General features: G+C 39.1%; 1 protein-coding gene across 3 annotated transcripts in view; it reads left to right on the top strand.

Moving 5' to 3' along the window:
• The window catches only part of LOC108382557 (synaptic vesicle 2-related protein), a 281,392-nt gene that overhangs the window by 162,262 nt on the left and 105,734 nt on the right, over positions 1–13,396 (top strand). For 2 of the 3 annotated variants that reach the window (XM_017638929.1, XM_017638924.1), the window contains one exon: positions 7,634–8,520. The exons of the other annotated variant lie outside the window; for it this stretch is intronic. In XM_017638929.1, coding sequence (XP_017494418.1) covers positions 7,634–7,916 — 283 coding nt within the window. In that variant the 3' untranslated portion in view covers positions 7,917–8,520. Of the gene's footprint in view, positions 1–7,633; positions 8,521–13,396 lie in introns of those variants that run through there. 3 annotated transcript variants of the gene reach the window in all.

The raw sequence follows: 13,396 nt of genomic DNA, 5'->3' as shown, positions 1-13,396 counted from the left end.
AGCGGCCATCAGCCTCGCCTATATACCACAGAGATGGACGCAGGTAAAAGTTGTATTTATCCCCAAAGCGGGTAAATCTTCGCACACCAAACCCAATGAGTTCAGACCAATCAGCCTCTCGTCCTTCTTACTGAAGTCACTAGAGCGCATATTGGACACCCAAATTAGGGAAATAGTTGGTCCAAAGCTCTCTACTGCCCAACATGCATACAACAAAGGAAAGGGTGTAGATACAGCTCTACACAGCCTTATCCTTGACATTGAGAAATCTCTGTACTACAAAGAGTATGCTCTATCTGTCTTCTTGGACATTGAGGGTGCTTTCAATAACATCAGTCCGGATGCAGTTATTTCACCGCTCCAGGAACTTGGACTTTGCAACACGTTGATAGCGTTTGTCAACAATCTCCTCCGGGATCGGGTTATAAACTCAGAGCTAGGGGACGCCGCCGTCAAAAAGTACGCGGCAAGGGGAACCCCCCAGGGAGGTGTACTCTCACCTCTACTTTGGAACATTGCCGTTGACAGTTTGCTGAAAGAAATAGAAAGAAACGGCGGCAGAGTGGTAGCCTACGCCGATGATATTGTTATTACGGCTACAGGTAAACATTTAGCAACCCTGACTTGTCTCATTCAAGGTATACTAAACAATCTCTCACGTTGGTGCAGAAATCGTGGTTTGGGAGTAAATTCCACAAAATCAGAACTTGTACTGTTCACAAGGAAACACATCTGTCCACCTCTCGGAAATGTCACTTTGAATGGTGCCACACTGCAGAGAACTGATCAGGTTAAATATCTAGGTCTAATTCTGGATAGGAAACTAAAGTGGGGACCTAACATCGATGAAAGGGTCCGCAAAGCCACAACTGCCCTATACTCCTGCACCAGGGCTATTGGCAAAAACTGGGGTCTGGAGCCCAAAATCGTAACTTGGATCTACACCGCGGTGGTAAGACCGATTCTTTTCTACGGGGTAGCAGTTTGGTGGGATTCTCTCAATAAAAAGGTGAACTCTAAGAAAATGGACAAAGTTCAACGACTGGCTTCTCTACTGATAACAGGAGCCATGAAAACAACATCCACAAAAGCGCTCAACACGCTGCTAGCACTTCTCCCGACGGATCTTTATGCAAAAAAGGTGGCATGCAGTACCGCCATTAGGCTCAACGCGACCAACAAATGGACGCATCCACATATAGGTCACTGCAAAATTCTGAACGACCTTACTCAGTTTCCGACAACCGATTACATTCCGCCCACCCGCACTTCCAAGGCCATTTTCACGACCCTTCTTCCCTCAAGGGAGGAATGGTCAATGGACACTGTCAGGAAGAGCGGATCCATCCATGTCTACACGAACGGATCGAAGCTCGAAAAAAGAGTAGGTGGTGGGGTCTATTCGGAACAGTTAGGCATATCATTCAGCTTCCGCCTCCCTGATTACTGCAGCGTTTTTCAGGCGGAACTGATAGCTATCTCAAAGGCCGCATCACTGGTCCAGTGTGATACGATTTCTAGTCATGAAATCTACATCTTCACTGACAGCCAGGCGGCAGTAAAATCTCTGGGAAATATGTCGCTGACTTCAAAAGTAGTTGCTCAATGCCGCCGATCTCTCAACGAGATCGCTGAGACATTCAGCACACACGTTGTCTGGGTACCTGGCCATTGCGACATTCAGGGAAACTGCAAGGCTGACGAACTCGCGCGTCATTGAACGACATTGCCGGATACAGACATAAGGGATACTACTCTCGCAATCCCACTTCGAACATGCAAATATCTACTGAATGAAAAATTCATAGAAGTTGCCAATGAAAGATGGCGAATGGAACCAACCTGTCACATTGCCAAAACGCTCTGGCCCGCCACGAACGCCCAGCGCACCAAGTCTCTACTTAATCTAAGTAGGCAGAACATTCGTATAGTGACTGGAGCTCTCACCGGACATTGTCTGATCGGATTACACGCAGCTAGACTGGGCGCACCCTGGAACGACTACTGCAGAAGCTGCATGGATATAGACGAAGAGGAAACCATCCCACATCTTCTCTGTCACTGCCCCGCTCTATCAAAACGGACAGAAAAAGCTCTCGGGAGCTACTTCTTCGACGATCTCGATGACCTCAAAGAGGTGAACGTCAGGAGTCTTTGCACATTCTTGCACCAAGTGGTTTACAGGGGATGGGGATAATTAAAAACCCCTCATGCGGTATCACAAAGGACCCTGAGTCTAAGTGTGCCCTACTTCTGGACTGTCGCCCAACCTAACCTACTAAAAGGAACAAATAGTAAAGTATTTACAAGCCAACCCTTTTTTTATCAGTTATTCGGCCTCAGCCGGCTGGTAAAATTTGAACCGATTGGTCATGCGGTTCAGTTCTATCGCTCGCTCTCAATTTTTTCGTTGTGCAGTGAAAGCAATAATTGGTGACCAGGGATGATATGATCGTCTGCGTAGTGAATTCAGTTAAATTTGTCAAATTCACTGAGATCGTGTTAGCGGTATCACTATCGGTGAACGATAACACGGAATGAATCAGTTATACACAGACCGCCGCGTACAGGGGTGGTTCCAGCGGGGGTTTTGGGGGTGAAACTACGTGTCAGTCAGTGGCGGACCCACGGGGTGTGTTTTAATATATAGACGCCATATTATACATACATATGCGCCATATTAAAACACCGCCCTTGTGTCCACCAATGACTGACACGTAGTTTAACCCCCAAAAGCCCCCGCTGGATCCGCCACTAGCCGCGTAAAATACTACAATACCGCTCGAGTTTATCAAAAGCCAACGAGGCAAAAAATCAACTGATGGCTTTCTATATGGATTACTGAGAAAATCTTCTCATGGACACGTAAAATGGAGATGCACTAAATATCATACTGTATGGATGTGTAAAGCTTTAATCCATACTACAGATACAACTAAAACAGGTAAAATAACATTTGCAAATGAAAATCGTTAAAAAAACAACACGAATCGCCAATTATCAATCATTATACAAGTAATCTAGGCTCCTTAATCAAAAGAGTAGGCGAGCACATTCATGCACCAGATATAAGCAAAATTAAGGCCATAAAATATTTAAAAAAAAAATTAAAAAGCGTGCGCGTACACGTTGAAATCCAATATTTTAGACACCAGAATCAGGAGCAAAACTCGAGATTACGGAAGAATATTGTTTCAGCGAGAAAGATGACAAATTCCTTTATCATGATGAGGGAAATGATAAAATCAGGTTTCTCCTATACACAAAAGATAAAATTCTGGTTCGTTTAGCAAAATGCAAAATATGGCAGTGCGATGGCACATTTAAAGCAATGACAATTATTTTCTCTCAGCTCTTTACTCTCCACGGGAATGTAGATGGCAAATTAATTACATTTGCTTATGCGCTTTTACCACCAAAATCCTAGAAACTATATAAAAAGCTCTTGCAAGTATTAGCCCAAACACAATGAAAACGATAAGCTGCAGACTACAGCTGTCAAATTTTTTTTAACACGTACTCTTATGTAGATAATTATTTTGGCGACGAGCGGGCTACGCGACGGCTGTGGTTGTGGCCAGATAAGATCTATTTCTATTTTTCCGGTGACAGATAAGGTTCTTCCTCTTCATTTATGTCAAACTCATACAAATTCATGATATCGCTGCCGCGTTCAAAAAAATCATGTCGTCATCGACAAAGCGTTTAGATAATGAAGATAACAAATTGAAAACTGTGGCCCGTAGCTCGTCGTTTTCAATGACTTCAGAACTAAATTACGATGGGACGACCACACTTGAAGCCAGATATTATAATAAGTGATTTGATCAAGTATTTATCGCAGCAGCAGGTAAAATATTCCCAGATGCAGATGTTCATGGTTGTTTTTTTTCACTTTAAGTAATGTATTTATCGGGACGTTCAATTCCTTGGCCACCCAACTCTCTATGGTACAGACGAAAACTACGCAAACGCCATAACAGAATTTGCTGCCAATGAAAGTGGTGATTTACAACCGATGATTGAGTATTTTGAACGCACGTGGGTAAGGAAAAAAAAAGGAAATATACGCACAAAACCCCTCTACGACATCAGTTTATGGAATTGTTATTCGGCTTTCAATTAACGTGTCAGCAAGTCACATGCCTCAATGGGGAAATTCATCAACACCCTAATACTTGAACAATCTCTCAGTGGCGCGGTGTGGGAAAATCATCTATCTGGAAGGGCTATTGCGCCAACGAAACGTAAGAAATATGCTTATTACGATGAGCGTGTCAAAAGAGCTGCAATGAAATTCAATGCAGAGAACGACACATTTGAGTATCTTCGAGGAAAAATTTTTCAATTTGAATTCGCTGAAAATGACGGCGGATTGATAACGCGGTGCTACAAAAAAATTTCATGAAATACACCCTTAAAAACCTAGTGTAGGTTGTAGCTATGGTGGACCATTTATATTTCAAGACTTTTTTTGTAGCACCGTGTTATTGTTAAGGTTGATATCACGAATTAAAACTACTGTACGAGAAGAAAAATGACAACAGCTATTATATATTAAGGATGGACATGGAAGGGAATACTCTAACTACAAAAACAAAGTAGGTAAGAACCACGGACTTCTACTTCAAGCAAACACAAGCCAGCATAATTCATCTAACATAACGTCATTGTGCGTATAACTTTTTAGTGTAATTTTTTACTTATATACGACTAATACCACCTTATTAAATGCGCCTTGTTACTTGAAATTGTAAGGATAAAAAAATGTACAACAAAAATTTTGTGTTGAATCTAATAAAAATAAAGTGAAGCGAAATTGTTCGCGTTGAGTTGGTATGTGTTGAAATATCTTGTGTTTAGTTCAGCTGTTTTGCAGGAGTTTGAGTTTCGCTTATTCAGGTGATTCACCAGGATAAGGATTTTGTTGAATGATTGACAGGCTATTTGCCAGTCAACACTTTGCTGATATGTTTGCCAAGGCGGTATCACAGGACAAATTTCTTAATTATAACGCAACAACTTGAAACTTGGTTACTATCAGAGAATGACAAGGACTGACTTAACTCGGTTACGGGTAAATAATTCCTCGCAACTTTATTGAAACTTTGTTGGTTTAAATACTAAATAAGTGCTGACTACAGTTTTTAGCTTGCCTTAAGGGCTAACTTGCATTTTATAACTAGACGGAAATTGTTTTTTATGCATTAAATAGGTGCGTTGAAGTTAGTGTTGAATTGCAATTTACAATTTGAACCACAATGCTCGCTTATACATATGTACATACATACATTAATGAGGCAACAAATACTGACTCTATAATAGGAGCGTTCCTTATCTCCCAGAAATAGTCAGAAAAAGTCCGAAGTAGTCAGATTTAGTCCAAAAAGCGTTCCTTAACTCGGAAATGACAGCAAAAATGAGAGAGCAACAGTCAGTGAGAGTGACTCTCATCAGTCCGAAGTAGTCAGATTTAGTCAGAAGAATTTTTTCTGGCAAAATCCTGAAAAGTGTCAAACTCAACTGAATTTAAATTAACGGAAATTAAAGAAAACGAAAAAAGTGAGAATAATCTAAAAAGTAAAAGAAATGAATTGAAATTGGAAGGAGGCAAAAAATAATTGATATAGTAAGTGTTTATTGTGCTTGTGCTTGTGTGAATGTGTTTTGAACATACATTTCTGTTCTTATTTGACGTTAGTTTTGTTGTTGCCATTCTTTGGACTAAAAATTTGGTTTTTTGCGTTCCTTTACTTTTCCTGTTATTCTCTTTCAGTGAGCGCATTTTGCTTACGCTCTGGCATTTTGACACTTTTCAGATTTTAGTCCAAAAAGATAAGGAATGAACCTAATGAATGACTTTTTTAGTAAACAAATAACTGCGATGAACTTAAGTGTTGAATTGCAATTTACAATTTCAACCAAAATGTTCGCTAATACATACATACATACATTAATGATATAACAAATGCTTACGCTATAGTAAACAACTTTTTTAAGTGCGATGAACTTATACACCCCTATTCTGCAACACTTTCGTTTTCGGAATTTACTACGAATCGTAGAAATGGTATGCTGCAATCCGAATCGTATCTTCGAACTTTCGAAATTCATAACAATGGCATGCCGAAAAACGATCGTGTAAGAAATTGACAGTTTTTTTGCGTAATTTTGTACGAAAACAATTCTGTGTCGGAAGCGATATAAAAATTAAGCAAAAAGATGTAAATCGATGTGTTTGCAGAAAATATTAGTGGTGTTCTTTTTAACAGATAAATTTGCCTCTCGCAATTACGTATATTTTTATCCACTGATTTGTATGAACGAACAAAAAAGATTGTTTGTTGTCCTTTATCGAGAAACTTGGGTACGGTTTAGTTATTTGTACAATGATTTTGGGTTGTTGTATCCAAACGTATCATCCGAATCTAAAAACTTTAAATTACACGTGTAGTCAAAGGATCAAACTTTAATTAAAAAAAAAGGTTCCGAGCTCTAGTTTATAAATAAATTCGGTTTGAACCATGCACTTTTTCTGTAAATTTCGATGTGGGTTCTGCACAATAAATTTTATATACCGTTCACAGTAGAAGAGGGGTTTCCGCCCTCTTCTCCGGCAACAAAAAAAATTAGAATTTCATTAGTAAAGCTTGTAATCCCTAAGCTTGGTCGAAGGAAGATGCAAGCGCGACCAGGTGATGGACCTAACAAAATGCATATTTTCAATGGTTTGGAAGAAGCTGTTATTGCATTAACTGGATTGGGAACCAGGTCTGCAGGCATAAGAGGTGTTATAGCTTGTGGCTCAACAATTCAACCAGAAACTGACATAGATGTGTCCATGGTTACTATGCCCGACAGCTCCGCATACCTTTGTGAATCCATTGCCATAGCGCCCTCTTACTCTGCTGCTATAACTGCAAATGCAACAGAATCCATGATTTTCCTCAAAATACATATGTAAAATCAACCAATTTTACAATAAACAAGCAATTCCTTTCCGCTTTGTTTTCCTTCATACGCTGTTCCGCAAGGGTTGCAGCATGTCGATTTTGCGTTTTTCGTAGCATACCTACGAATTACGAATTACAAAAATTCGGGTTTTAGAATAGGGGTGTTAATCTTACAGCAATGACAATGTTGTTGAATATGCAATTGCTATATTTTTTCCATGATTAAATTTCATGCAAACATATGTGCATAAATGGAAAGAAATTCTTTGTGAAGTATGAACACGTAGTATATAAAATTTTTATAAGTTCAAACATTTAATTAAAACACTATACTTTCACTTTTTAATGCGAAACTGTGTGTGTTTGAGCGAAAGTGCGAAAATCGGCAGTTTTTTACAACAAACATATGACATCGTTACGGCGTCGTATCGCACAAACGCACAGCAAAGCAATAAATAATAATAAATTGGCGCTTACACATATGTTAGTGTTTCGCCGAGCTTCTCCTCCAAAGCAACAAAACAAACGCTAATTTTTGCCTTTCGCATTTTCGCATCAAAGACTAAACTGCCTTTATATTTGTATAGAGGACTCATTAGTTCGGATTTTTCAATCAAAAATAAATACCTATTATTTCACAAAACAACTACTCTATTTCTAACAAATCTTTTTTTTTTTAGCCGCATCTACACCACTACCGTCTTATTTATTGCCAGAGGTGTTATATCCGGTCTGTTTCAAGCTGCATACATATATACTCCTGAAATTTATCCAAAAAATTTACGCGCTGTTGGAGTCGGCGGATGTTCAACAATAGCTCGGATTGGCGCCATGGCTACACCATTTGTTTCACAAGTACTTTTACACAATTCTTCGTCAAGTGCGCTCAATATTTATAGCTTGGTTGGTTTATTATCTGCAGTCGCTTGCATTATACTTCCAGACAGCAAAATTTTAGGATAAATGTAGAATGTTTACTTGTAAATTGTGTGCATTTCACACAAAACAAAACATCCATGAAAACGCCTAGAAACATAAAATTATAAAATCACAATTTTCTTTAAAAAAAAATTATAACGTAGGTTGATTCTATGCCACTAGCAGCGTTGCCAGAACCTATAGCGCAAATAAAGGGAAGATTAAGGGGATTGACACCCTCCATGAAAGCGTATTTAGTACCGCGCCCAGAATTTCTCTTGGCGGCCCTGCTCGTGTCGAATATGTGTACCACGTCACCAATCTATACCAAATTTTACATACACATTGTGCTCGGCTTGCTTAAGCACCATGTTGAAAACTGTTTACATCTACATAGTTATGTTATCAAGTACACAAATAACTTATTTTCTTAATAAAAAATTTGGAGCTGCATTTTCATTTATATTGTTAAATACCTTAGCGCAATAGGATTTGATTTTTTACTGCGCAATACAAAGAACTGTTAAGTACATTTTCGGCAAGTGTCCTAATTCAAAAAAATCAAAAACTCGAAAAATAGCTTTAAAGCTATGAATTTACATATACTCACATATAAACACGAATTCATAGTAATCTAATTGTAATCGGTAAAGCTATGGAATTTTTAAAAATCATAGAAGAACCGGTAGCGGTAATTGCTGCATACTTAGGGCCGGTTGTTCAATGTCTGGTTATCACTACCACTACACTATCGACGATTTCGACATCATGCATATAACATGTGATCGATAAAGCAGTCGGTGGACTTAACCGGAGCTTCTACCTCCGATTTGTGTTAATCAGACATTGAACAACCGGCCCTTAAAGCTCTACCCAGAATTACAGCGGACGACGGTAAAGTGTCGGTGGTATGTGATCAGCTGTATAGTTGCCACAGTGAAATCCGACAGAGTATTAACAATTTCGGCGCACGACGGCTTCCGTCAGTTATCATTTTGATTTGAAAATTATCATCAAATATTTAATATTTTTCGGTACGTACGTGTATGTAGATTTGCTGTAAATAAAAGTGGATGAAACCCTTGCCAAACTTTTGAAAATAATAAAGATTACTACAATCAACACTCAATCAACATTCTTCCGTCCCCGCTGGACGGTAAAATTAAAAATAAATTTAAATCAACCGAAAAACGTCGGCTGTAAAAACGATGCCGCCGCCATTCCATAAGCCTTTGTGAGTTTTAATTTTTACGGCGGTTAACCGACGACCACTTTACCGTCACCCGCTACAATTCTGGGTAGACCTTAACTCCATTTAATTATTTTTTTGTTATGACACTCTTGCAGCAAATGTATGATCTGAACATGCAACTAATTACTCCGGCGAAGCGCGCAAGGTTTTTAAAAAGTAAACCCTCGTTGCTAGGGATAAAACCATGATTCAATAATACTTTACTTGTGCAGAATGTTGCTTACTCTATAGTTTCTAGTGATATTAGTAGTAAAACCAAAAATTCTTCTTACTAAATATTCGTTGGTATCACCTCCGTTTGCGTAATTTTATAGAACAAGTGTAGAATAGCGACAGTTTAGCTATAAAATAACCAAAAAATGCCGATTGATAGAACTTTTTACGCTGATTTCAACGATACCAAAAAAATAAAGAAGATATTAGAGGTTTATTTGTATTTTTTATTATCACTAAATTGTTGAAACCCAAAAGTAGATCATGATAAAGTATGCAATATCGAATTAAAGATATTAACTTTCTAAATAATATAAATTTCTTTACCATTAATTATGCAGTTTTTTCACAAAAATTTTATTTCATGAAAAAATAAAATTTGTTCGTTCTTTAGTGGTTTTGGTTTAAAAATATAAAAGGCTATAAATTATGTACATCAGCTGAAGAACAAATTAATTATCTTTATGGTGGCGTCATTAGTTTTTTAATCGGTTATATAGTTCAAAAGTTATTAATATTTAAAATAAGTAACAACTGAACTTTAACTTTCTAGAACGTCTAATTTTTTACTTGCGCACAATAATTTTGGCATGGTTGAAATGAGCATAAAAAGTTATATTTATCTGCATTTTTCGTTTTTGCATAGCTGAACGGTCGGTATTCTAGATTTGTTCCAGGAAATGACGAATAACTTAAATCAAAAATGCATATTTTTATGTATTGTTCAGTATTTCCATTAAAACACCAAATATATTGCAAATTCGCATAGAATTAATAATACACATTTTACTTCTAATCAGTGTTGGCAAAATGTTAATCTGATTAACGATTAAAAATTAACGATTAAAATGTTAATCGCGGTTAACGATTAACATTAATTAATCGTAATCATCTGTATGATTAATGATTAAATTTTTTTAATCTTTAATCGTCGTTTGTGATTACAATTAATTAGTTTTAATCATCAATCGGTAATCCGATTAAAAAAAATCTGATTAAGTGGTCCAGTTTGTCTGCAATTTAAATTTAAACACCATATACGGTTATTATTTTCTGTTTGACGCTTATGAAAAACACATAATACTTATATAAACAAATAATTAGGGATGTGCCGGATATAGATTTTGCCGGATAACCGATAGACCGGATAACCGATCGGATATCCGGTAGACTGCTGCCCTTAATAAATTTCACAATATTGTTTTTTTGCCGGCTCGAGTTCACCTCGACCTCCGCACCGTTTCTGATGCTACAGAATTTACCACTTCGAAAACACAATTACGCACACATCTGTGCGATGCTATCGCAGTGAAAAATGGCATCTTATAAACAAACAAAAAACAATCTTCATCAAATTCTTTGCTTTTGAACAATCAAGATGTTTTGTTTTCTTACGTTAATTTTTGTTTAAATTNACTAAAAACTGGGTTGTTGATGAACTAGTTCGAAATTATAAATCAGTTAGCATGGAGAAACCAGTTGAATCATATGAAAAATGGCGAACTATAGTGAAAGCTTCCATCGAAGATCGAGCTCACGAGGATATTTGGCAATGCTTTGAGGAAATGATGCTGATTCTAGTATTTCTAGTGATATGGATAGCCAAACGATTGGTAGACAAGGACGCGAACGTACAAGAAAAAAGGCAGCGATTTATGAACTAGAAATAGAGAAATATTTGCAGCTACCTCTTATATCCAGACAAGAAGATCCCTTAACTTGGTGGAAGTATAGCCGCAAAGAATTTCCAAATTTGTTTACACTGGCAATGAAGTATCTCTACGCGCCACCTTCCTCAGTGAACTCGGAAAGAGTATTTAGTGCATCAGGTAACTTTTATGTTGAAAATAGAAATAGGTTGTTGCCCGATAATGCGGAAATGCTTCTTTTCATAATGAAAAATATACAAACTGTTAACTTTGATTACTAATTGGATACTATTAAATTGGATTAAAAAAAAAGTACTGGACCGGGAGAAGTCCAGTGACAGCACAGACGTGGTTGCGAAAGCTAGTACTCCGGAGGGGAATCCGGAGAAAAAGGCACCCCTAGATCGGGAAAAACCCGGTGACAGTAAACGGGTGGCTGCGGAGCTTAGTCCTCCTGAAGGAAAGCCGGAGAAGAAGAAGAGCCGTCTTGAAACAGTGGCTCCAAAACCTAAGGCAGGGGCCAGGAAGCCGGGTGTTAGCTATGCTAGCGCCACTAAGCGCATTAGACTGGCAGTTCTGCCGAAGGCTTTCCCTGAGAGTACACTCACTCGTGAGGATCAGGGAAAGATTGAGGACGCCATTGTGGAGGAGATGGGTAAGGGTTGGAGGTCAATACTCCAATTCGACGGCATCCACTTTCGGCCAGGCCTTATACTGGTCGACTGTTTGGATGCAGAATCAGCCGAATGGTTGCGCGAAATTGTCCCAAAACTGCCTGACTGGGATGGTGCGGAACTGACTACGTGCGATGGGGACAACATACCCAGGGTGCACGTAATCACTACGTACCTACCAAAAGCTGCAGGAGTGGACACGCAGAAACTGCTGAACCTCATTATAGCACAAAATGAGGGAATGCATACCGACCTATGGAAGGTTTATAGGAGCAATGATGAGAAGACGGGCAAACTGCTAACGATCGGGATTGACGACCGGTCGTTGGACGCTATCAAAAAGAAAAACTGCATCCTACGATACAGGTTTGGTAGTGTTCTAGTGCATGTGCACAAGGGCAGGGAACCGAAGGCGAAGATAGCCAAGCCAGATACTCCACCGGGTGGTTCGGAATTACCGAAGGAGGTGGCTGAGATGGTAGCCGTGGAAGCAGCTAGGAGCGCAGTAGTAGCGGAAGTCAGTCTTTTACCTCATGAGATGGAGGGTATAGACGCCTTCGACCTCGGGCTACTAACCATTTGTGCTGATGACGACTCGGAGAGAGCCACCTTGTCCGAGTTTGACGAAACTCTGACAACGGACGAAGACGATGAACGCCAACAACTGCGACGATGACCAGCACTAAGGTTGCACAAATAAATCTACACCATGCGAGGACCGCGTCTGCGGTTATCGCTAGGGCAACCCTCAGGTCTACACTGGGAATAGTGCTGGTACAAGAACCCTGGGTCGTCAGGGACAAAATAAGAGGCTTGGCAGTAGAGAACAGGCAGGTAATTTGGAATGCTAGATGTAAGAATCCTAGGGCGTGCTTGTTAATAACTAATAGCTTGAAACATATATGTCTTTCAGATTTCCTCTCGAGGGATCTAGTAGCGGTCCAAGTCCCAGTCAACATCAACGGGACCATCCAGGATATCGTAGCTGCATCGGGCTACTTCCCAGGAGATGACACGCACGCCCCACCAGAGCTTGTCACTAAACTGGTGAAGTACTGCGAGGCTAGGAAGCTACCCCTGATACTCGGGTGTGATGCAAATGCGCATAGCGAGGCATGGGGGAGCAGTGACACCAACCAAAGGGGTGAGTACCTTCTTGAATTTATCCTTAGAAATAAATTAGAAATCTTTAATGTTGGGAACATACCAACATTTGTGACCCGCGCAAGGGAAGAGGTCCTTGATATTACCATAGGCAATACTCAAACGAAAGCGCTAGTGAAAGAGTGGAGAGTAGAGGTGGGTAACTCAACTCAGAGTTGAGTTATTGAGTTGATTCCTATAAGTGAATCGGTAACTCAGACTCCCTGTCCAAAAAAAAATGTAACTCAGTAACTCAGTTGAAGCCGTAGGGCTCACATGAATCAATTGAATCATAGTGGCTCATATTTGTCCATATAACTCTCTCGCTTCGCCACAGTGTTTAGCATGGCAAAGTCTTGCATTTTGTTTTTGCACGAGGCGAATTTATACAAGGTGGTGGCAAGAATACAACAACAACAACCACATGTATTTTGTATTGCGGGTGTTATGTCAAATTCTTATAATTTCGTTTTTTTTTTTAGTTTTTCTCGAAATATGTATGTATGTAAGATATATAAAGATGTGCATATCAAATCAATTGCCTTTCCAACCATATCCACATTTTGAAATTCGGTACAATAGGTTTCGAAATAT

This window comes from Rhagoletis zephyria, unplaced genomic scaffold, assembly GCF_001687245.7.
Source record: "Rhagoletis zephyria isolate East Lansing unplaced genomic scaffold, Rhagoletis_zephyria_1.1 Rzeph_scaffold_00148, whole genome shotgun sequence".
Classification (NCBI taxonomy): Eukaryota; Metazoa; Arthropoda; class Insecta; order Diptera; family Tephritidae; genus Rhagoletis; species Rhagoletis zephyria.
Note: the sequence above shows the minus strand (reverse complement) of the source record. Positions and strands in the feature narration are given on the sequence as shown.